The sequence below is a fragment of the Paralichthys olivaceus genome, chromosome 12 (genome assembly GCF_024713975.1).
Source record: "Paralichthys olivaceus isolate ysfri-2021 chromosome 12, ASM2471397v2, whole genome shotgun sequence".
In the NCBI taxonomy this organism is placed as follows: Eukaryota; Metazoa; Chordata; class Actinopteri; order Pleuronectiformes; family Paralichthyidae; genus Paralichthys; species Paralichthys olivaceus.
Window position 1 is genome coordinate 17694780 of NC_091104.1, and position 26177 is coordinate 17720956.

The 26177-nt window shown below is 42.4% G+C and overlaps 1 protein-coding gene across 7 annotated transcripts in view; it reads right to left on the reverse strand.

Moving 5' to 3' along the window:
• Positions 1-2049: 2049 nt before the first annotated feature.
• LOC109627887 (AT-rich interactive domain-containing protein 1B-like) overlaps positions 2050-26177 on the reverse strand; it is a 204397-nt gene continuing 180269 nt past the window's right edge. For 5 of the 7 annotated variants that reach the window (XM_069536161.1, XM_069536160.1, XM_069536157.1 and 2 more), the window contains 13 exons: positions 22991-23124; positions 19997-20100; positions 17984-18184; positions 17181-17396; positions 15619-15850; positions 10608-10749; positions 8815-8984; positions 7961-8093; positions 7730-7849; positions 7561-7636; positions 6174-6909; positions 5843-5973; positions 2050-5243 (listed from right to left, as the gene is read on the reverse strand). In XM_069536161.1, the coding sequence (XP_069392262.1) occupies positions 3414-5243; positions 5843-5973; positions 6174-6909; positions 7561-7636; positions 7730-7849; positions 7961-8093; positions 8815-8984; positions 10608-10749; positions 15619-15850; positions 17181-17396; positions 17984-18184; positions 19997-20100; positions 22991-23124 (4225 nt within the window). In that variant the 3' untranslated portion in view covers positions 2050-3413. The remainder of the gene's footprint in view (positions 5244-5842; positions 5974-6173; positions 6910-7560; positions 7637-7729; positions 7850-7960; positions 8094-8814; positions 8985-10607; positions 10750-15618; positions 15851-17180; positions 17397-17983; positions 18185-19996; positions 20101-22990; positions 23125-26177) is intronic. The other 2 variants (XM_069536156.1, XM_069536159.1) reach the window with 1 other exon arrangement.

Consider the following 26177-nt stretch of genomic DNA (forward strand, 5'->3'; position numbering starts at 1 on the left):
ATAATAAGAGGGACACAGCTCAGCAAACTAATAACACATGTTGATAATATCACAGGAAAACAACATTGTAATGGTTGTAATGTATTTATTTTGTGGGCATATGTGTGGTGTAACTATTGATCATATATATAGATCAGTGCTGCAGGAGAAAATAAACATTTATTAATACATTTATAACAGAATTTGAATGTGTCTCTGTATATGTGCTTTCAGCCTATTTTCAATGCATTAACTTTACATTAGATGACGTGGATCCCAGGCTGTGACCTTGATCTTTGACAGTTTTGAAAGATAAAAAATCAGCAGCGACTCAACTCCGATTTGCCAAATTTAATCTAAATTGGATTAAAACTGCTCCAGACAAACAAACTCCATGATCATAATACACCCGCCTGCTAAGAGTGAAAGTAAAAACAGTTATAAGAGGATTCATAAATGCTTAAATTCACAGAAGTGAATGAAGAATTGAACATGGAGATATGTGACATATTGTGAAATTAAGACTTAGTGATGGAGAAATGCTGCACAAAAGAGGAAACTGATGAGAGTGCACTTTGGATGACTCAAATTTTCTTTTACATGATGAAGACAATGAATAACACAACATAAAACTACCCACTATTGAAGCATGTTCGGAATTTATAATAAACATAACAAATGTAAGAATCTAGCATTATGTACTGAGATGAAAGGAGAAACACACAGAACAGAAATGTAGAAAATCAACATTCTTTTTGACGTTAGGTCAAATGTCGAATGTTCTGAATCTTTTCTTTACTACGGTTCTTTCTTCATAATCTAGCCTCCTCATGGACTTTCAGTGTGTTCAGAGTGAGGCTGATGTGAATCCACGTGGAGGAAGTGTATTGATCCGTCCACATGCAGAGAATGGGGGGGTGGAAAGATCACTGACCTCTTTGTGAATGACGACATCATGAAAACTGATGCTTGTGTTCGTGGTCCCATGAGAACAGTGATGAAGGTGCTGCAGTTCAGACGGAGACTTCAACATGAGCATGAATGTAGCAGGGTCATGTGAATAAATGGGTTAAACGACTCATTTTTAAATTCAATTCGCCTGCGCACTGTTCAGATGAGCTGTACGTCACGGGTCTGAAGGCTTGTTGTTGACGGTGAAACTAAATATTGACAGGATTGTTCAATCATAGCGTTGAAGAGTCTCTACACTGGAGGGAGAGTTCATGAACAATCTGAGAGAGTGGGTTTAGAGGTACAGTGTGTAGAATTTAGTGATATCTAGTGTTGAAATTGCATGTTGCAACTGAACACCCCTCACCTCACCCTCTCAAACATGAAAAACTGTGGTAGCCTTTAATTGTCATAAAAGCTCCGTAGAGAGGGCCCCCTCGATGTAAATATAAAGTATTTAAATATAAAGGGCCTTTTCTGAGGTAAAGAAAACTACAATTCATACAATTTAGATGAAATGAACTTATGAAAACATCATTAGAATTATTCTACATTTAATTTCTGCCAATAGTTCCCTTTCCTAAATCATACACACTGGACCTTTAAGAATGAGTGGGTCCAGGACAAAGGTGCAGATGCAGGATTTTCTTTTCTTTCACATAAAGAGAGAGGGTGGTTTTAAACTTTTTAGTGTTGGTCAGAGCTCGTGTTCATCTGCAACAGCAATGCTGATAATTATACAAGTATTGTCAGCATCACTGTTGAGGTAATATTCTAAATTCTTCATTGTAGGAGTATCTAATTCAGCTGTTCAACACATTGAACTAAAATGATGTATATCATTTCATAAAGTTGGTACCGTACCGTTGTCATTAGAGATGAAATCAGAGCTCAAAGTAAAGAATTCTGAACATGCACAGACGTCTCCTGGCTCCTATATCTGCACTGATGCAAATAATGTGATCAGACAGAAACAGTCAGGTTCTCCTATCAAGAATCTTCTGGACTCTTGTGTGAAACATGGTTTCAGTCATTGTTGAACTGTGCAAAGGGAAGAACGTCACCGCAGTGACAGTGGTCAGTTTATCCTGAATGAAATTCAATAACAGGCAGGTCACGTAAGCAGTTGATGTTTGTTTTATTGGCCTAAGATTGTCTGGACATAATGCAACGCCTCCGGTGTTTAACGATGTTCATCGTACATTTATTTTGTGACATGTGCAGCACAGAGTATAAATGTGTATACTGAATAAAAGAGAGACATGGAGTCATACGAAAAAAAGGCAAGTTTTTTTTACAATGAGCTTCAGGACATTTTGAATGATCTTTTCAGACGTTTCTTTTAGAGCATTTATCTAGATTGAAAAAAATATGCCCTTTGACATGAATGGAGGACAGTAACAAACAGAAATGTGTTCAGGTTGCTTCTGTAACCTCGCCTAGATATCCTCTCACCCTGGCACTTCCACGTTTGATTACCAAAGCGATTGTTTTCTCAGCTATAATACAATGCATACAGGATTTTTTTTACATTGAAACATCAGTTACATCTGCCATGTTCAAATATTTGACCCCATTAACAAAATATGTATAATAACAATAACAAATTTTACCAACAATAAAAGCATTTGTTATATTAGTCAGAAAGTCCCATCTGTTGCTATGCTTGATAGAGACTGAAAGAATCATGTGCGTCCATTGTACAACGGTTTATATACACAATGATGAAAAAATACAGACATGACACAAGTGCTTAGGAAACACAAAGTTCTTCTGTGAAAGTTGTTGAGGCTATGATTGATAAATTAGACACTTCTTCCTCTGACAGACGCTCTGCTCTCATGTTGATTGGCTGGTGCAATGCTGCCTCCTCATGGCCTAAAGCACACACTGCAGATTTACGTTTTCTTCTGGTTCTCAGAACGGACAACTTGCTCGAGTCCTATTGCACAATTTTATCTTCCAGCGATGGAGACGTATACATTTCATTTTAAAAAGTCAGCATTTCTCTCCCCCGCAACTGTTGGCAAAAAAGTTCAAACTACTGTACAGTGTCACATTTTAAATAAATACTCTCCATTAACAAAATGTTGATGAGTTTATTAGCATTTATAAAACTGAAAAACATCTCGATGACTCATCGACTCAAAAGGAACCATGTAATTCAGCACCAACATCTGGTGGCAGCTTTGGCTGAAAAAGTAAACAAACAGAAACAAATATGCCAAACAAACCAAAAAATTTAACGTAGCAATCCGACACCAGCAGGTATTAAATATTTGTAATAAACTGAGCTTTCAAATCCTGAACCCACTTTTTTAACAGGGCCCAGACGCTTTACATATATATTTTGTTTATGTGGATACTCCTTTAAAAAAAACAAAACACACATTTTCTGTCATTTTGATAAATAAAAATAGAAAACCACAGAAATTTCTCATACACTGTTAGGGTCTGCCACACGAGTCCTGCCTCTCCTCCTGTCATAATTTCCCCAAGTGAAAGAGAACTTGGCAAATAATGGCCGCCACTCCAGCGCTGAGCACCGAGGAAATGGAGATGTCTAACAATCTGCTCTCAAACAGCGCAAACTCCGTTTTGTTTTCCTCCACTTTAGCCATGGCCAACAGGCCTTTGGCTGCTCTGCACATCATGTTTATGCTCGGCGGGTCCAAAGGAGGATGCCCCATGTGCAGTAAGCTGTGAGGGTTCTGCTGGTACTGCGCCATGCTAACACCATCCTCCAAGAAACCTACCAAATTACCCACACTGCCCTTCTGCATGGCTATGGCACGTGCTGCTGTGGGGTCTCCTTGTGCCAGGTGGGAGAGGACAGCCACCGCCATTTCCCTGTACACCTGCGCCTTCCTTTGTCCCACGTAACGGAGCAGGACGGTGAACAGTTTCTCCTGTCGGCTGAAGGGCGGCGTAGCTAGCAGGAGGTCGACGTTGCCATCCTGGATACTCAGCTTGCAGAGGCACTCCAGCACCAACCTTTGAGGGGTGAGCAGGGAGTGGGGCGCTGCTGATGGGAAGGGGTCCTGGGCCTCAGCGGAGGGGCACACCATCCAGTGGAGGAGGCCGTCCAGGATGGGGAGGCAGATGGTGTCTGAGTAGGTCGAGAGATCCAGCTGTCCGGAAAGGTTGGCCAGTGTGACCATGGCGTTCTCTCTGAGCAGACTCAGACACTCCCACCACCACTCTTCTTTGCTACTCGACAGCCCCTGCTCCTGCTGTTCGTCTCTCTGGAAGCTAGGGGGCAACCTCATCCTCTCAGGGTGCTGGTGGTGCAACAGGAGCAGCCTGCCCAGAAGAAGAACCAGGGCAGGGTGGCGTGACATGTCCAAGTCGTTGCCAGGGATGAAGGACAGACTCCTGACGATGTTGGAGACGCAGAGGCACCGCTTGGACAGCGAGTCCTGCCAGGCGGATATTGTGGAGAGCGGAGCCTCGTCCAGGCAGCGGGGCTCATCCTCCAGCAGGGTGATGTGGTCCTGCTCCCCATCTGGGTGCACCCGGAAGGGGTAGGATGGCAAGGAGCGTGCAGGGTGGGCGTAAGAGAGAGCGTCAACACGAGCACACAAAACATCATCAATGGTAGCGGTGATATGTTTCAGTGGTTGTTTCTTCCCGTCCTCCATCTTGTTTTCCTGCTTGTCCTCTTTTCTTGTTTTCTCATCCTCTCTGGCAGGTGGAGCAGTCCGGGGTTCAAAGTGTGTCTGAATGTGTGCGGTGGAGTCTCCGCCACCGGCCTGCCAGTGGAGCAGCCCACTGGTGAACTCAGTGATGTAACCCAAGCGCTCTGTCATGTCTTCAATCAGGTCCTCTTTGTCGACAACCTTGATGGGGAGCTTATCGTATTTGCTGGCTTGTTGAGGTTTAGGTTCTAGCTCAGTGACAGGCTGCTCCGTAGACTCCTTTTTACTCTCTGCGCCTTTTTCACCCTCTTCTTTTTCTTTCCCCTCTTTCTCTCTGTCTTCCTTATTCTTGTCCTCCTTTCTGCTCGCCTCACACTCCTCCTTTTCACCGTTCACCACAGCAGACTCTGGCTCTGGAGCAACGGTTGGGGCTTCCTTGGTGACGCCTCCCGTTTGCTCCACCTGCGTTTCTACTGCCGAGGCTGACTCGGACTCAGGCTGAACAGCAGAGTCTGTTTCCTGCTCAGGGATGGGTTCTTCCTCCTTCTGGTTAGAAGGAGCATCCAAAAAGTTTTTATGAGCTATGGTTCCCACCTCAAACTCTTCCAGGATGCCAAAGATTTCGATCAGGCAGCGGCGGAAATGCTCCACGATGAGCTCGAGGAATCCAGGCAACTGGTCAGACAAAGATAGAATATCATCAGTCAGCAATTTAAGCAGAGGGGCATTAGATTAGTGTTAGTGAATACTGTACTCAAAATGTATAATCTATGGAAAAAACATTTCCCCCTCAAATAATCTTTGAGAAATAGAAAAGATTTATCTACGAGCTTAAAGGCCCTGTTCATCACACCTGGTATCACGAGTGGATAACTTTAAGTTTATATGTTCACACCTGGTATTAAAATGTGTCCTGAATGTGTCTCCTGTGACCACGTGTGTTCAGATCTCATACAAATAATCACATACGTAATGTTTGTGTCTGTGTCGGCCTGAGACAGAGAGAGACAGAGAGAGAAAGCGGATTTGTGTTCACAGAAACGTGGCCACATACGTCCCAGACCACCTCCAGAAGTGGTCTGAGTGATCGGTTCTCAGGATGTGTTCAGATCTGAACTGAGAGCTGACCACTTGTAATTGCATGACTCAGGACGGATGTTAATACCAGGTCTGACTGGGGTCAAGCAGTGAAACATTGTCACCCTGTCCCAGCATGCTTCACTGCCAGATCTCTGTCAGTCAGCAGCGAGGTGTAGCCATCTTATTGGTTTTACCTGAGAGAGGTTGAAGGAGGCCACAGTGCTGTCGTCATACAGCAGGATGTTGATGGTGTCTAGAGCCCATGTGCTCTCTGCCAGCAGCCCAGACTTCAGAGACATCATGACGCGCCAGGCCTCAGGCGTTCCTGGGGTTTCAAACAGTGGGATGTATTAGAAGCAGGGAGAGAAAAAAAAAAAGATCAGACTTGTACTTGATCAGAAGGGACACTGAAGAGAATAGATCATTGGAATTATTTGAACTTGTGCTGCTGATCTAAGGTATTGTGTTTTATTGGATCATGAAAATACTGCACTGAATTTACAACATATCAGAAATCCAACTCACCAGTCTCCTTGGAGGTGAGCTTACGACGGGGCTTGAGGATGGGCATGGAGGCCTCCACTGATCCTGGTGGGTAGTTGAGGTCCCTCCTCAGGTTTGGAGGAAATTGACCCAGGGATCCAGCGCCCTGTGAGCCCATCATGGCCATCCCAGGCTTAGGCATCTTCATGGGCGACATGAACTGTACTTTGCTGGGTGACATCCGAGAGTCCAGGGAGCGCTGGAAGGCCCCTGGGCTGGGTGCTCTGGGCAGGTGGTTGGCCATGGATGGGGAGTTGGAATAAGAGGATGGCTGGCGTGACAAGGGTGGCATGCCACCTGCTGACGACATGTAGGGAGAATGACGGTGCCACTGCTCCTGCCCAGGCCGCCCGTCCATGTCATCTCTACCAATGGAGCCGTACGGTGGCATTTGAGATGGCGGCCCCTGTCGGTTGGGGTAGGGATAGCCCAGGTCTGTCCTGGATGGCCACATGTTGGGCCCATCAGCAGCATGGTTAGGAGTAGGACCCCCGCCCATCAAACTGTGCTGGCTCTGTCCTGAGGGGCCTATACGGTCGCGGGGGTAAGGGTAAGAGAACTGTCCCTGTAAGGCTCTGTGTTCAGGGCCTGAGTATCCACCACTGTAGTGGTTGTACATGTCCTGCTGCTGGTTACCATACTGCATGGCATACATGTCGCTCTCATGTCTCTTGGGTGGGGGTCCGTACATACCATCCATGGGCCGTTTGTAGCCCTGCTGAAGCAAAGTTGGCAGATATCTTTTTGTTAGATCTGGTAGATTTATTCTCAGTGTATTGCTTTGGTCATAATATGTGTAATATTCAAACAAAGCAGTAAAACTATGAGAGGTGTTGAGAAACATTTTTATATCTAGTGTGTCTGAACACCCCCCCAAAATTATTTCACAAACACTGTGTGAGGCCTTAAACTGTACAACACTACCACTGTGCACCTCGAGCAAACGAGTGACATAACATCTGTTGTGGACTTTAGAGTTATGACAAATTATATTTGGTTGTGACTATAATAGGGTTTGAACTCAGTTCAGAATGTTTCTAATACTTATTTGGAACAATCAGTTTAATAACACTGCTTTTACCAGGACACTAAGAAGAAGTAATGAACCGCACAACTATTACTTTGATAACACTCATTGAATGTTCAATGGACCGTAGATTATACTTCATGAACATGATCCAACTCAGTAAGTCTACTGGAAGATCAATATGATTGATTACTTAAATAATTTAAAATGAATTCCTACATTGTATTACATCTGTTCAGAATTGGTTGAGTTTTTCTAGGCTGTCTCGTGTTCCTTCAATACATGAAGTGAACACTGTAAGTCTACTGTATTCAGTAGTCAGAGGTACGAGCTGCCTCTCACCTGCTGTTGTGGGTACATCCCAGATGGATGCATCCCATATGGCATGCTGGGATACTGCTGACCGTAGCCGTCGTGTCTGAAATAGAGGAGAAGAGGGAGAGGATATAAATCACTCACAGATATCTGGTATTACTTAAAATGTATATTCTGTGAAAACACAGATGCTGACCTCTGCTGTGAAGGGTATCTGCTGGCAGAGTACATGCTGCCCTCGCTGTTGGACGGCCCCAGGTTGTTCTGACTCCCAGGAGGACCCATGCTCCCCTCCATCCCCATCACATGGTCTGGTCTGAGGATCACACAACAGTGATATCCTCATATTACTCAAAACACAATACTGTTATAAACACATGGTTAAGCACATATTAAATAAAACTGTCCTGGTGGAAGGTGAACCTACCTCCTGTCGTAGCCTGGCCCGTATGGATACTGTGATCTTTGGCTCATGCTCAGAGATGATGGGGGTCGACCATACATGTCCTGCATACCACCACCAGGCATCTGACCTGGTATGTAGGGATCGGCTCCAGCCACTGTGCAGGAAGAAGGCAAAATATCAACATCATGAACAAAACTGAAGAGAAAAATGTATCTATATTTATGAAATGCAACAGAGACTTAATCCTGTTTTTCAACTTGCTCCTTTAACAGCACACTATGTCGTCTCCTATCCAGCAGATGGCAGCATTCCTCTATGAATATCCGCCAAGTTCCATGATTACATCTAACCGTTGTTATGCAGCTAACATCCACCATATTATTCATTCAGACTCCATTCGCCTCAGCCTTCAGAGGAGCTGCGATTCCTTTCTAAAACTGCCGTTTGTTCTGAAAACTAAACCACATGAGTTGGTCAAAACAGGTGCTTCTCAGCGGGGTGGAGAGGATGAAAGGTTGAAAACGAGGAGGATGAAAAGAACTAACAAAGTTAGGATGAGACGAAGGCTAAGATACACGAACATCAGACGGGCTGGTGTGTTTTCAATAAAGGGAAGTGTGGTGTAACAAACGGTTCTCAGCTCCTTTCATAGTTCTAGTGGTAAAAACACACACATCTGTCCTGATGTGAGACAACATGGTGACGAGACAATGAATTAGACCAAGGAGACAGACGAAAGAACAATGGCTTTTGGATGCGTCAGACATTTTCATGATCAAAATGTTTTTTGGGGGCGAAAATGACAGTTTATTCACAAAACAGGTCCCGGCCTTAGCGTGTGGGTGAAAGGGCGTCACAGCGTGTGCCTCACTCACTCTTCCTCATCCCGGCGAAGGGGTCCTTGGCGTCGTACTGCATCCTCATCATCATGTCAGGCATGCTGAGGCCCTGCTGGTAGGGAGCTGAGGGGGGCAGGGAGGCAGCACGCTTTACGAAGGCCGGGTCGCTCACCTCAGAGAAGGGGTCCTGTATGCTCACACTACTCCTGGACAAGGTGTGGAGGAGAGGGAGGAGAGGGGAGAGAAACGTATGAGAGACGTGCCAATCAGGGATGCGACAGAAAGAAAACATCGAAGGAAGTAATTGTGAAGGAAGGAGCTTGATTTTTACATTCAGTACTTTAATTAATTTACTCCTCACTGATTTTTTTTTCTCTGCCTGTAAGTACGTTATTGTCGTTGCACATTCAAAACATGTGATATCAATGTTAGTTGGTTCTTATTATACCAGGTTTATTTTCACACACATGAATAAACAGAGATTACGACAGTCAGTTCTTTTCAATGAAGGCTTTTCTGTTTTACTTGTGACCATCAGTTGGAAATTACTTTTCAAGATGCACTTTTCACAATGGTGGATTATATTGTGAGTAGTGAGTAAATTCAGACACAGTGTTAGTAATTTTTAAATGTTAAAATGACAGATTTTAATCTTGATATTAAATACAAACATATATAACTTCAAATAATTTCTTCAATTGGTGATGCACAAATTAATTAAGTGTTTTCTAAAGTTTGCCATTGTGATAATATAACTTGTTAACTTAAAGTTGAACAACCTTCTTTCACTTTGTGTTTCTGACTATTTCAATGTCTAAAAGTACTAGTAGTGATGTCATAGGTAGTAGTAGGTGTAGAAGTTGAAGTAGAAGTAGTTTGTTGTAAGTGGTACATTCACAATTTCATTTATTAAAATAATAAAAATATCAGCAGCAAAATAAAAGTAAACTGACCTCTAACAAATGTAATATTATAAAATTGAAATATAATGACAGCTGCATTACTTTCGGCCTTTTAGCAGGATTTTTATAGCTGTTATAGTCAAACAGATTTTAATGACTTTGTGCTGTTAAATAGTTTTATCTTTAACAATGCATTATATTTTAAGAATCTAATAATATAATTTGTAAGCGTGATATTATAATTAAGTAGTAATTGTAGTTTAAATCAAATACGGCGGAGTAAAAACAACAATATTATATAATATTTATTAATTCATTCAAATGTGGTCGAAAGTGTGAAGTAACATGACAAGTACATCAAGCTGTATCATTTTATTTTTCATGTATGTCTCTCACATAACATCACAAACAAAGCAACAACGGAACGTGGTCTCCTCTGCCAAGCTCTGCAGACACAACTGTCATGATTTATAATCATCCGACACCGTGAAGGACATTTTACTGAAAACGAAAAGACTTTTAATCATCATATAAAGAGCAAGAAAATAAAATACAGTCTTTCGTTTTAATCTCAACTAAATTGCCTGATAAAAAAAGCTGTTCCTTTTCATGGATGCTCACATCTAACTGTTTGGATGATGGTTATGTATCTGGAACATACCAGAGTTATTTACTTTTGACTTAAACTTGCTTCACTTAAGTTGTTTTTTAAGAAACATTTTTCATATCTTAGGTTTATACTCTGCATTGACTAAGAATTCTTGGTTATACATAAAGTATATGTACATAAATTATTTATGCTGACGGACACAACATAAATTAAATATACAAAATTATAAAAATAAATTATAAGGGCAGGGGTGATAGAAGCAGTGATACTTGTAGTAGTAGCAGCAGCAGCAGAGTTGTGCAGCGTGTGTGTGGTACCTGTTGGGGGGCAGCGGTGTGACCTGTCCCAGAGGGGTGGTCGCAGGTGTGGGGGGTTTCAGGTCCCCTGCAGCCTCTGCTGTGGAGCTGCTGCCAGACGACTGTGGTGTCTGTGGGCCTTGGAGCGAGCCGCCTGAGTTTGCTGTGAAACAGAACAGAAGTTTCCTCCTTATTCTTTGAAACAATTATTCAAGTTTACAATAAAAACCGTAACACATTCAGACCCCCCCCCCAATTGTATTAGGGAGATAACTCTGGACTTAGGGCCAAAGCACTGACATGAGAAGTGAGGTAAACATCTGCCATGAGGGCTGAGAAGATGGGAATGGAGGGACTCTGAAAGAAGGGCCAGCAGTGGAAGAGGGGAGGACACAGCGAGGAGAAGAGAAGGAAGGGATTTCTCTGGGGAAATTGCCCACTTCAGCTCTTTATTTGGAAGCTGTTTGAAGATGCTTGAGCTGTTTTTATTTACATCTGCCATCGGGTGGATGAGGGGTTCATGTGGAGGCCTGAGCTGGGGGGCATGAATGTATCTGAAGAAGATATAGTGTACATATATATATATATCTATATATATATATATATATATAGTTATATACTATTATGGTAAATAGTGTATTATGGCTAGTACCTAAGCAAACATCCCATAAATACTGCATGAGTGAGGACCTTGAGGAAGCTGGTGCTGATGACCTCCTCCTAGGAAAAATACTTCCTCCTCACACAGACTCCAAACTGGAGGTTAACACTGGGTTAGTGTGCTCTCTTGTTATGACACCATATATCTGTGAATTTCTCACTTTCAATGACGAGAAAATTATGGAGTGCAGAGCTACAAGATCCCACCACACAAAGACCCCCCCCCCCCCATCCCTCCCTACCAGATAAAACCAAGGGATACATGAAGCAGGTTTAATGGAAAATGTGGAGCGTTCCGGCTAAAAGACGACAAAGACGGAGAAAGAGAGAATATGAAAGTATACTAATGAGCATTTAGCTAAGAAGGCATTCTCTGGAATAGCCTCAGTGGCCTTTCCGCGCACAGCACGTTTCCACAGGAAAAAAAGAAAGACTTAAGCTTTAAAAATTCATGCTAATTCTGAATTATTCAATGATACCCCCTGCCTCTATAACATAAGAGATGGAGAGAAAGAGAAAGTGAGAGCGGGAGAGAGACAGACATGGGGAGAGATGGTTATCCCATGACGATGAGGAGGGAACGGTGAGAGGGCATCGAGAGGCCAGGGAGCATTAAGGATTCTTCACTTCCTGGGACATCCCCACTTCAGAGAAATATGAATGCACACGCTCACGCACGAGTGAAAAAGTCACAACCATGGCGGGGCTAGACAAGGTTAAGAGATTCGCAATTCCTCAAGAGCACGAGGGCAGACAGACAAATGCATAATATCGGAGAGGGTGGGGGCATGAAGACAGAGGGGGAGCGTGAACTTAAGTGCCCTCTGTTCCATATTTACAAAAGAGGGAAAAAATGACAGAGGAGGCGATGAGGGTGAAAAAAAAAGTGCTTGTGGAAGAGGCATATGGCTGATGTTTGATGTGTGTGCACACGAGAGCCTGTGTGTGTGTGTGTGTGTGTCAGCGGGTGACATAATCCAGACGGGTGGTAGTGGTTAAGGGGAGGGGGGGGGGGGGGAGGAGAAAAAAAAGTCAGTCAGCTGAACCAGGTTTGTGAATGAAAGGTGAAGGCAAGGTCGAGTTTGTTTACGTTCTACATTCCAGTTCTCATTAATCACTCCACACACCCCTCCACCACCACCACCACACACACACACACACACACACACACACACACACACACACACACACACACACACACACACACACACACACACACACACACACACACACACACACACACACACACACCCCCACCAGCCCGCTGGACAAGCTCCCTCTGTGACATCATTGGCCTGTCAGTCTATATATAGGCTGGCACGGTGTCAGTGAGACAGTTTGCACTTTGGAGCAGGGAAGCACAGAGAGCACAACAAGACAGAGGAAATGGATGTTTTTTTTAGCTTGTGAACCTATGGTGTTGATCTTGCTTCATAAATTAATTGACCATAAACAGAAAGTTTTAGAATTGGATTGTTTGTATGTTGACTTGTGTTTCAGCTGAAAGTATCAGTAACTACTCGAAAAACAGGACAAAAAGTGCTCATCATTCAAGTTATTTATATTATCTTAAAACTCTACTATTAGAAATATATGTGGATATAAATTTTATACACAAATCATAAGTTTGTAGTTATTCAATTTAATACAATCACTTGAATGTATCACAAGCATCAAGAAAATACATTTAAATAATGAAACAGTTTATCTACATTAGGAATGAGTTTCGTTTGTTGCTTTAACAATAAAGCAACATTGCAAACACAGAGTCATTTGGAGCAAGAAACACAAGCAGTCAGATACATGCAATCAGTGGCTATAATCCAAACAACTGGAGGGAAAAACTTAAGTGAAAATGTTTTAATAATTAGGGTTTAATAACATCTAATGACTATTTTCCTGGGGAGCCTGGGAAAAGAGGGATGCCAAGTTTTATTTTAAAACTATTAATCAATGATCAATTAACTCCATTTTTTATAATTTCCTGATGTTCCTGCTCAGTAAATCACGTGGTAATATTTTAAAGCTGTGTTACATTTGCAAGCAGCTAACTCAGGGAAGACAATGTTGAGAAGAGTGAGCAAAATCTGAGAGTGAGACCCAAGTTGTAACAGGAATTTCCCTTTGAATATACAGGTATGTTTTGTATTTCTACTAACAAGTAGGCTTATAGAGAAAACATGGATAAGTACTACAGAAGTGAAGGGGTTCAACTGTCACGAGGACCGCCAACACACATACGCAGATGATACAAAAAATATAGAGAGAATATCACTATAATCAAGTGTTGCACCATAAGCAGTCTACAGTTGAGTGCTGCATTTCCAAAAAGCAGCCCAAACATCACATGTATTAACCTTTCCATATTTCACAATGCAGACGCTGTCTCTAGTTGTGCCATGGTTCCATCAGCTGATGTGGACAAAATGAGACTTTCAAACTGAGTAGTTTAGATCCCCTTCAGTAGATGAGAGGAGCCTGATTATAATATATGTGTGTTTATATACAGTATACCGTGTGCTTGTGTTGCTCATGTGTACTGTAGGTATGTGTGCGTGAATGCAAATGAAGGCACATGCTCTTTCCCACCCACCAGGAAAAGCAATCTGCAGTGTCTCCGGCAGGTGAAGTGCTCAGATGTTCTATTTAAAAGCCAGGGTCATTTTTCTCATCTCCGCTGCAAATTAGAGACGTGACCTCACTGCTCCACATCGCTCCAACTCTCCGCTCTCGGTGCTCACATCATAATTGTGCACCCAGACACATGGTGTGAACGGGTAATATACACAAACAAAAATAAAAGCTCCCTTTGTGTTGCGGTGCTGCGCCAAAAAAAACAATATTACTTAACCTCTCAAGCACTGTAATCAAATAAAGGTAAGTCCCTGGTTTGAGGTGCAAGTGGTGATTGTATTGCAGCTCACCTTCATTAAACTAAGAATCATCTCATCAAAACAGTGTTAATGTTCATTAATCTCTAAGGGTTTTAAGTTGTGTTCATGTAATCACAAGGCATCCCTGTGTGCTATTTTTAATAATGAATCTCATATTTAGTGGCTGAACAGTAAATTAAACGGTTCAAGGAAAAAGACAAAGAAGCCCTAATGGTATCCACCATGTACATGTTGAGGTTTATCACCAGTTGCCTCAAACTAAATCCAATTAGTTTGCATTGTACTGAAGGAAATCTCACAGATGGATGGATCGATCATGTTTACAGTTAAACCGGTAAGAAGATTTCCGATTCAGCTCCCACATTGTGTGGAGTTTCTGTCTTCTCACCATGTCTGTTTGAGTTTTCTCTGGGTACTTCAGCTTCCTCCCACAGTCCAAAGACATGCAGATTGATGCCCTGTCCACACTAGTGCGGATAATTGGCAAAGCAAACTTTTCTCTCTGTGTTTCGGGCCTTGTTTTGTCAAACGGAGGATGTGTGGATAGAATCTGCAGTTGTGCAGACAAGTCCTGGGATTAGGTTAATTGGAAACTTTAACTTGACTGTAGGTTTGAATCTGCGGGTGAGTGGTTGCTTGTCTCCAGTGATACGCTGTATGAATGTGTTTGTGAATGGATGAATTTAACTTGTACTGTAAAGTGCTTTGAGTGGTCGATAAGACTGTAAAGCACTATATATACACAGTACATTATTCTATTGTCTCTTAAACAGTATCTAATCCTAATCTAAAGAACCAAATAAAAATGACAACAATATTGATAAAAAATAATAATAAAAATCGCTCTCTCTCCATGACACCCTCCCTCCCATGTCATATTTCATTAAGACATCAGGAGAAAATCTGATCTGGGAACAGAGGTCTGTAGTTAGTGCTATCTCGAGTGTGTTCAGGGAGTTGAAGTGGTTGAGCTATGATGTGATTTCTGTTAAGATAATATAACCCTTTTAGTTGGATTTTGGCAAGCCTGCACAGCACCTCACACAACATGGCTCAAACTAATAACTCTACCTTCTGTTTCTTTGCTAAATTATCCTGAAAGCTGATTAGTTACAAAATGAACCGCAACAATTTGTTTAGGACGAAAAAGTATTTTAAAACTGCAATGAGGAACAAGTTTATTCCACCTGCAAATATGTTCTATTAATTTGCACTTGATAAACAATAAAAAACAGTTTAATACTATAATATAAATATTTCTGCCACTTCCCAGTCATCCAAGATGCTAGAGTTTTTGGACACAGCTGCACGGCCTTTATTGTAGTGTTGTTGTAAGCCACATTGCCATGAATGCAGATTTCTCTGACGCTTCCCGACACCTGTATTTTGATCATCAGCACCTGTTGTTTGGCTGCTGACAGATGGGTAACTGGAGTCGTTGGAAAAACCCAGTGCAGCGCTCTGTTATCAGGCCTTACCAGGTGACGGCGGCTGGATCTTGACCTGCTTCCTGTTTTCCCCTCCAGCCATGCTGCTGCTGACGCTGCTGCTGCTGCTGCTGTCTGCCGGCGGTTCCTCTCCCCTCTCCATCTTACACTCGTAGGCGAACAGATACTGGATGTACTGCTTCTTGAGGGAGCTGGCGGAGCTGCTCGATGTGCCAACGCTCAGCGTGGTGGACAGCTCACGCCACTTCTTGTTCTTGTTTACCTGAGTGGTTGGGGGTTGGGAGAATGACAAGACATGGAGTTGTTAAATGACTGGCAGTGAGATTTTACGGTAAGGCTATGTCTCCGAGTAGAATCAGCCTCACACTTGTCATTTTGGTTGGAGTATAGTTGAACACAACCTGCTAAATTTAATCCAAAGTAGAATAACACTAAGTAGAGTGCATACAACAGTCCCCTCATGAAACCACATTTAAATTCACTACATCCAGATTTTTATTTGTATCTGCACCAAATTGCACAAACTCATAAACCTAATCCACTAAACATGCCCAATATTGTCATCAATATCCAGGAATGCTGGAAAAATGCCCTATTTCACAATGTTGAAGAAAGCTAAAACTAATTCCTCGATAAGAATCTGCAGCAAAACGAATTGGGTTCTTTTCTGATCCGAACCACATCGTTCCACCAAGTTTTGGGTTTATCAATCCAGTAGTGTTTTTGTAATCCTGCTAAATAACAATGGGACAAATGCAGGCGAAAACATAACCTCCTTGGTGGAGGTGATAATCAAGTCTATAGTACATTTCATAGTTTTATATGTACTAAAACCACAGAGCTGTAGGCCACTCATGAGTAATGCAAAATATTTTTGCATTGTCTAACAGCAAAAAGAAATAAACTATATATAAACATAGGTATGAGGACCACATGCTTTTAATACTGAATTCCAATTAGGTGAAATCCTAATTTAACAACATAAAATAATAGAACAGTATGGAGGAGGTCAGGACTTATTCCCTGACACAACATCGCTGCTCATACCTAACAGATGCTCTCATGGGTGAATGGGTCCAAATGCCTGCAGGTAGTTTCCATATTGTTGTGGAAGAGCGGAGGCTATTATAGTCACAGATTAAAGCCTGTGGTTGTGGAATATGATGTGTAATCTTGTGGTTGGTGCGTTATGTTAGCTATTGTTTTCTCTTGGCTTCCTGTCAAATGTGCCAATTTAAGCACATAAAGCTTTACATGTTTAGTATGTGCTTTTTTTTTAATCACACAGGTTTTGACAGCCATGGAGTTTTGCTCAGAGCTTTTGTGTTGTGACATTTTCAGGAACACACTGTAGGTTCTACGAGATATATTTCATGCATCTCATTCTCTCGAGCATCTCCTAACGTTTACAGGCTCGCCATATGCCGTGCTGCAGGAGTGCATATGCTGTAGAATACTGAGTAGCAAATGCAAATGATCAGGGTGGAAGGACTTTATTGAATGTGACTTTGTGTTCAGCTAAAAATACTTAAATATACTTAAATCCATATCTGTTATCTCCATCATCTTTAAGCACGTCGCCTATACGTTACCATGGCGAGGCCTCCTATCTCACGGACAGCCATGTAGAGCTTCCACAGGTCCAGCGGCTTCTTGCCCACAGCGGGCAGCTGGGTGACGGGCGTGCCCCTCTCCTCCATGAAGGTCAGATATCGCTCCACCCAGCCCCGCCTCTCTGGCTCCACACCCAGCTCATAAAGGCGCGCGATTCGCTCCCCACTGAGGGAGGAGGCGTTAGGGTTGGCTTTCTAAGAAGGGACGGAGAGAGGAAATAAGAAAAGGAGACAAACTAATTGGGACTTTGATCTAAGAATTGGACCTTTTATTTATGAAAATGTTGTAATGTGAGCACTTGAGGTTACATGTGCTGATTAGATGAATTCACACAGTGTATTCTATATATTCTATTCTATATATAGTCTATTCTACGGTTTGTTTTTCTTTGCTGTATCCTATTGCTTCATCCTATGTTTACACATTCTGATGTAGGCTGCCGTGGATTGAATGAAAGAGCAAAAATAAACACTTCTTTCGAGCATTTTTCAGTCTGTTTTTTATTTTATTATAATTTCCTTTACTGCACATTCATGTCCCTCACGTTTGAACTGGTCGACAAAGTTTCATCCCACATGACGTCTGGCTTCAGCCCAGGTTTCTAAAGAGTTCTGTGGTCTAACAACCAGTTTTTGATCTAATTATTACACAATCATCCTCTAGTCGCACACAAATGAATCAAACTAAGTGGTTATTGTCCTTGGTTTGGTCTTTGTTTCTAAATATTAATGTAATTCCACTTCTTTTGTCACTCATCCAACCAACAGTGTCTCATTCTTACGGGACTAGAAGGGGTCTTGAGTGGCCATGGTGGGCTGCTGATGCTGTCGCTGTCGTCCCCGTGATAGGAGGACAAGCTGGCCGGGCTGGGTGAGAGGGGGGAGGGCACGGGCAAGGCGCCGCCTGGTGTTGCTGGCTGGGACACACACTGCTGGGAGCTGCTGCCGCTGCTGTTGTTGTTGTTGCTGTAGCCGTCCTGTAGCTGGTAAAGAGAGAGAGAGAAGAAGACAGCCAAGGACTTTAATTATCTTTAAACAAAAACATTACTCTCTGTTCTTTTCTTCATCCACTTCCTCAGTATCAATGTGACACATTGTTGAGTTCAGTACTGAGACAGTAACAGCAGACAATCTCATCTAACTTGTGTGTGTGTGGTCATAGGACTGTTTACGCACATCTAGTCAATCAATTACTGTATTTAAGTAGATATCTGAGGTAGTTCCATTGTTGAGTATTTCCATTTGAAGACTTTGACATCTGTACTATTTTTTTTTTATTTTTTTAGAATATAATCTAATAAAACCACCAACACTTTTTATATCCTTGTATACTCAAAAGTATATAAAGTCATGAACAACCCATGTAAACCTGTTAACCAAAATTCTGCTCACATCTTGAAGAGTGAGTTCTAACACACAATTTTAAAAAAACAGTAAATAAAGGGCAGTGTTGCATGATGGATACTTTTAGTTTGGATACTTCAGTATTTGACTGATGAGCATCATTAAGTGATTTTATTATGTTTTAACCATAGACTGTATATAAAGAGGTTTTAACGTACAAATTGTAACTTTGGCCACTTTGGATTTCGCATTAAAAACAATAATAAAAGACCCTAGTGTGAAGACGTTGTGAAGCAGCTTGGGATCATGGGAGCTGTTGTCGTCACTACCATTGCTAATAAAAATCTACCTGATGTGACTTAGTCGATATGGCTCAATTAAAAGGTGACCAACTGAGTGAAAATGTGAATTCTCTGGGTTTTAACATTGTTGGAAACATTTTGAGTAATGTCAGAACACAGTTCAACAAAATATATAACATTATAACTAAGAATTGTTACAAATTTCAGCTTTAAGTTAAATTTTAACGTTGGAAATGCAACACAGTATTGCAACACATTCTGGTAATTCTACAAAAAAAATTCTAGACCCAGTTAGATGCAAACAGTGTGTCTGTGAGAGTGAAAGAGACTGAGACAGCCTGACAAGAGCTTCTGGTCTGTGTACAGAATGCTCATGTCAGCAAAACCTTATCTTTCTCCTCCCTCTCTCTGTCTCCAACCCACTCCCCCCCGCTCCCCCATCTCTCTCCCTCTCTCTTGGCAGACAGATCATCTCTTTTGGGAGCACTGGGGGTCTTTCTGGCTGCTCTGACTGCCTTAAATAATTCAAAAGGCCCTACTACCCTAATCAGCAAAAGAAAAGACAGGGATTTGGAGTGAAACGACGTGTAGTGGATGTGATGGAGGTGTAAGCGTGTGTGTGTGTGTGTGTGTTCGTGTGAGTGCATGTGTGTGTGTCTATGTGGGAGAGAGGTTGTTAAACAAAAACAAGGGGAGGGAGTAGAAAAGAGCAAAGAGCAGAGTTCTGTTGTTGCTGAGCTGAGCCAAGCCAAGCAGCAATTTTGGGGCAAAATGAGAAGTCAGCATTGTGAATTGAGACGTGTGTCTGTGTCTGTGTGTGTGTGTGGAGAAACTGAGAAAGTAGTGTTTAAGAGAAGGATGGTGTGTGTTTGTGAGGGAGTGGAAGGGCCACAGTGCAGCTTTTTGTCTTTATGTGTATTTGTATGTGTGTATGCACAGCATTTCCATGTTGTGTTTAAATGTGTGCATGTACATGTGTGTACTGCGGATGCCAAACAAAGGGATGAAAACATTAGGAATGTTAAATGTTAAACGAATCATTAAATATGGTGGGAAAACAACATCTGGTTTGCTTCATCAGCAGATTGAGGTGAAAAAAGAAGAAAATAAAACAAAGAGAGGGTAAGAGGGAAGAGGTCAAAGGCGTACCTTTGGTTTGTGAGTCTCGTTGGCGGGGCCTGTGTCCTCTTTCACGTCTGCTTTGGGTTTCCCATCCGGGCTCATGATTCCGTCTCCTGACATCGCCATGGCTCCTTCACCAACAATGAGAAAACAGTTACTGGGAGATAATTGTACAAAACGTCTCACAAATGCTAACATGCAGTTTTACTATTTGGCTGTAACAAACCTATCTCATATAAACCAAATAAGTTTGTTAAAAAAAGGTGTTCTTTCACCACAGTGGAATGAAGGGGCAAACTTTGCATGTTTTCACAGTATGGTCGATTCAACATGTTTTAACTAATGAGTGGTGTCTTCTTTGTGTGCACTGAAGGCTACTGGATAATGGTTCGTATTATGCCACAGACAAAGTCAGACATTGTGAAATGGTTTAATGTCTTTCTGCAGCTGAAATATTACATTCTTTCTTTCGGTTCTTCTCAAGGCCCCTCTAAAGCCTGCAAAGGGAAGATTGTCAAAGGGACATATGAAAAGACTGCTGCTTAAGGAAAGACATAGAAAGAGAATGAGATGAGATCTACACACAAAAAGCAAGCTAGTGCTCTCTTCTCACTGGCTGCACATCATCAGTTTGGGAGAAATCATACATGTTCCCACACATTCAAAAGTGGTGACAGAATGGGAAGGTTAGCATTCAAGAGACGCTGGCTGACATGGAGACTTGTTTCTGTTTTAAAAGACATTTGTGTGCCTTCATGAGGTTTCTAATTCAAGAAGAGTTAAGATCGTTAAGACTAATCTTAATAGAGCCGGGCTGCATATTTCTCATCAACAGAGAGAAGGGGGTCCTTGGATACAAGGCTCTCCTCTTTATTCTTCCCTTGTGCTGCTGCACAGTAGGAAAACTAATGGCTTTTTACCCATGCCCAGGGGCAAACCAGATGAGTTAGGAGGAACCTTGACGCTCTAATTTCTTTGAAGTTTTCCAAATGTCACGCATTCTGATATTTGGTTTTAAATAAAAGGTGCCTTTCATTTTTGGAGCCACAGTGCTACTCCAAGGTGCATTTAGCAACAATGCAACAGGGTGAAGGGCTGAGAGAAAGACCTATGCACCACATTAATCTTTGCTCACTGGAGCACCAGCACTACAGACAAAGTAACAGCACAGAGAAATAACTGGTATCAGAGAGAACTCTTCATTTCTTGCCCTTCCACTGACTTTTACCCCTTCTGCCCCCTTCTGTATTCCTCTGTCTCTGAATGGAAATTATTCTGAGCTGCTTCTGCTATATATTCAATATACCATTATACTGTCTAACATGAACCCGGAGGACCGTGATTGCTTATTCAACAGGCTCTATTCAAATCGACATTTACTCAGTAACAGCCTCTTTTTATATATAACTGTTGACTGTGGCTGTAGGAGGCTGACAGCTTCTTTCTATGAGGTTTAAGTTAAACTGAAATCATTTATCCAACATTTCTCCCTTGTCTGGTGTGTGCTTTCCAAATATTTGGGTGCTTCCACTTTTGACATTTCTTTTGCTATTATCATAATTTTGTCCCAGTCTCTTATTTTCTTGGACCTTTTTGTGAACTTGTGATTCCTTGTTTGGAATTATGTTTCTGGTATGGATCTTTTGGAAAGAGTTTCTGTTGTATGGACCTTTTATGTCACAAGCTAATAATCTTCTTGTGTTTGCACTTTGACTATGTGAATATGGAGAATCTGTAGGCGAGGAACAAGATTTTGGGTTGGAAACCTTTGTAGTTTGACCAAGAGGTGGAACACATTCAATGGCTAGCGACTTTTTCATTTTATAGATTAGCCAAAATGTCACCTGGACCCAAACGCCTACAAAAAGTACCACTGTTTGTGTTTTGTGTGGAGAAATGTTCGACAAGTCTGATAAAAGAAACTAGTTAGACTGTAAACAGTGTATGGGGAATGGAAGACTCATTTTGTGTGATCAGGTGTAGTTGGAATAATTAAAAAAATTGATTCCCAATAGGGAAAATGCATCTGAACATCATATCAACTCAGAACAAAAACTTGTAAAGTTGGCGCCAATTTTGGTATGTGAGTAATGATGTCATTATTACTAACAACAACATTTTAAAATCGGCTTTAAATAGTAGATTTCAATATCAAATTGTCAAATGTTACTTTTTTCACTTGCAAACTCAATATCCATCTCTCACAAGAGCCTAACACTATTATTAATTTTAAACCAATAAAGACATTTTTATATGATGATGATGATTTGTTTTTAAATTATTAATATGCCTGTCACACTTATTTCTTTATTGGACAGCGGCGTCAAGCTGTTGCTCTAAACACATGAATGTATCAAATCTGTTGTTTACAGGGTCCATGATATCTCCACATTCCCACTTCAAAGCTGAAGAACACACCCGAACACAACTCAGGAAATTGGACCTTCCGAGGAGCATGTGAATACACAGTCAGTCTTCCCCTGGATATCCGGTGTCGTCACTGGAAGCCCCAAAATATTGGCCGTGGACCCAGATGCTAATTTGTCTTGACACAATAGCCTGGATTGCACTTTGAGTTCTTTATTTCCCAATTTATTTTGAAGGTTTTTTTCCTTGTGTGTCTTTCTCACTTTACTTAATGTCTTTGTCTTGTTTCCCTTCCCTTATTAGTTTCACCTCCGTCTTGTTTACTCATGTGTTCAATCCCCATGTTTCCTGTACCTATCCTCCCCTGTCAGTGTTCCTGGTGTGATCTTTATGAGTTTAGGATCAAGCCGTGTTTTTCTTTCCTTCCCTTCAGCCTTTGTGTTTTTTGGATATGTCTGACCACCTACCTGTGCTCGCAACCTTAATTAAAGACTATTTATTGGAGCTTTCCTCGTGTCTAGTCTGCATTTGGGACCACACCTGTTGTCAGCGTCACAGATTTATATTTCATTACCTGTGCCACATGTCCATATTTTCAAAGAAATATACCATTGCACAACATTAGCCAAGAAGTAGTTGGCATGAGCTGAATACCTGAAGGCGGCATGTAGGCTGGACCTTGCGCGTTACCCATAGCAGAGCTGTTGTTGCCTGCTGGCTGGCTGTAGGGGATGGCGGTGGCCATAGTGCTTGCTTGGCTGATGCCGGGGCCTGGATAGCTGCCCTGCCTACCATACAGAGAGGAGAAAGAGGAAAGTGGATATTTATATTTAGATCCACAATGTAATGGCAGGCTGTAAAGACATAAGTGAGTAACAATGAACACTGCAGAAGAACAGAAGTCACAAAATCGTACAGAGAAGATGTCTGGCAGTATGTACTCTGACATTACTGTAAAAACCGTGTGGCGTGTGTATCTGAAAGTCACAATAAAAGGCAACATAGCCTTGATCAAACAAACAGCTCTTCCAAAAGATTCACCATGCAGCATTAAAAAAAAAATTTGAATCCCGTCTTTGCTCTCCCCTTACACAAATCTGCCCTTCCCTCCCCCATTCTCCCCCTCTGCCTCCCTCTCCCTCAAGTCATAATTTAACTAATTAAGGTGTGCTTTTGGAGAGGATCATGTTATTTGTTGCCATGGTGACAGCAGAAATCAATCCCGCTCAATCTCTCTCCCTCAGCCTCCCCCCTCTCTCTCAGGCAGCTCATCACATGGTGATGCAAGTGACATCAGAGGGGCTTATCTGCAACCTGCTGAATGCTAGCCATTTGTGTGTGTGTGTGTGTGTGTGTCTGTGATTGAAGGCAGAGTTTATTGTTGCATGCCATGCAGGCCAAAGCCTGTGACATGGAGGCTGAAAGGGAACACCATGTTGGGAACAATTTGGTCTATCTCCTGCTGACTCAAGATTATCTCCTGGACAACCATATAAAAAAAAGGGGAGACAGATGGAGAGAAAAGACACAGAGATGAACAGAGAGAGAAAGAGAGGCCTAAAAGATCAAGAAAATAAGTGAAAACAGGTGGAAGCCTGAGACAGCAGGATGAAAAGAGGAGGGGAGAGGAAATGTGGATGACAGCTGAGTGAATGTAAAGGAAGGAAAGGATGGAATGAGAGCAGGAAGGAAGGAATGAGGAGTATCTGGCAGCACAGTTGCAGCACAGTTTCATGTGGACAAAAAGAAAAATACTATCCGGATTTATGTCTATATGTCAATTACCTCCTAACTGGCACCTTTCTCTCGTTCACACACTCACAGACACAAATCATAATACCTCATGTTGGAACCGATACACATAGCCTAAGAGGAGGGATCGGCTTGGTAAACCTCCCCATAATCTCATCTCACAGATGTAATTAGTCATAGAGCACGGCTGATGATACATATGTAATCCCTCTATGGGGGCCGAGGTGCACAGGGGAGCTCCATGGCAAAGGAACAAGCTCGCACCAAATCCACACTTATTTGGCCCCATTTCCCTATAATGAGGGAAGTATAGACTCCCTCATTTGCTTCCTACATGTTCCTTAAAAAGCTCTGTGTGAGTCAAGACACAGAAATAAATTTACCTTTTAATCACTGCACCTTCTCTTGCGAGCGGAAATGTGTTCTGCGTGCAAACGCCGCACAAAAAGACAGAAATGTTAAGCCGGCAAGGAAAAATAAGTTTAAAGATGCCACATGCCTGTGGAGCTCATTTATCCATCCATAATGTAAAAACACGCCTCACCCACCTTGAGGAATATAAGCACAAGCTCTCGTGTGAATAGTGAAACATCCAAATCAACAACAACAACAACAGTGGTTGGAGGTTTTCGACTGTGGCACTCTCCCATTATGACTAATTCATGTCATAAAAAAGCCCATTAGAAAGCACTTGATGGAGGCACTGCACAGCGTTTAATCACACTTAATATATGCATGTGCCGCTATCGGGGGAAGAAAAAAAAAAACGGCACAGCACATTCATCTTGCTCTCAGGCACCTTTGTGCTGGGGAAGAAAAAAGCATCCTGTTGCAGCAGAGAGGAAGAGAAAGAGTGAGTGAGGGGAAGGAGGGAGAGAAAGTGGAGGAAAGAAGAGAAGGGATGGAAACAGAGGGAGTGGAGAACTTGTAAAAAACGAGAGAAAGACGAAGGGAGGGAAATTAGGGCCGGAGAAGCCAGAGTAGTGTGTGCATGGGTCCCTGTTGGACCAGCTGGGGGGGGGGCTCAGCGCCCCAGAGCTAGGTAATCGCTGTTCCATGAGAATGAGCAGAGTGAACACACACACACACACACACACACACACACACACACTATCCAAACAACATCAGGCCAGGGTTTGTTGTCTAGGAGTGGCCTGAGGAGAGAGTGAGAAAGAAACTACTGGAAAACTCTCACCCGAGTTTTCTTGAAAAGTTACAGAATTTTGACAGAGCATTATAGATCATACACAGACAATCACAACATATATATATATTTATATATATATAAATATATATATATTGTTTGGCCTTTCAGGGTAGAAAAGCCATCATCACACACCTTGAAATGCATCAATTAAACACACTGTGGTCACATACTTTAAAAGGAAAATTACTTTTCTATTGTTCACATTCCCCCTCGGTTTATTCCCTGATTCTACACACACACACACTGCACGCACACACACACCACATGCACGCACGCACACAGACACAACCATCTCTCTCTCCTCTTGTTATTCAGTCCACATGTGTGAAGGGCATCAGAGAAGGCCACTATCACACCGTGGGCAGGGTGTGTGTGTGTGTGTGTGTGAGTGTGTGTGTGTGTGTGTGTGTGTGTGTGTGTGTGTGTGTGTGTGTGTGTGTGCGTGCATGTGTGTGTATATGAGTGTGTCCTTGTGTTCATGCGCAGGGTGTGTGCTGTTGCCAAGGGGACGCCATGGTTACGAGGTGCCAGCCAACCAGCTGACGGTGTCTCTCTAGAAGTGGCAGCGTCTTTGTCCTTCATTCGTGGTGACAGGCCGCGCCGATGCCTCCCAGAGCTGCTAACTGGACGAGACAGCAGAAGTGCTGGGACTGCAGGAGTGTGTGATGGCTGAGCGGCCCTCCCTATCGATCCCTCGGCTTTGTGTGTGTGTGTGTGTGTGTGTGTGTGTGTGTGTGTGTGTAAGAGTGTGGAGAAGAAAGTGAGAGAAAAAGAGCCAGAGAGAGGCTGCTGGATGGAAGGATGGAGTGGATCGGCTGGAGGCCATGAATTATATATGGACCCAATCTGTTCTCAGGGCAGCTTGGGCTCATAGCTCCTCCA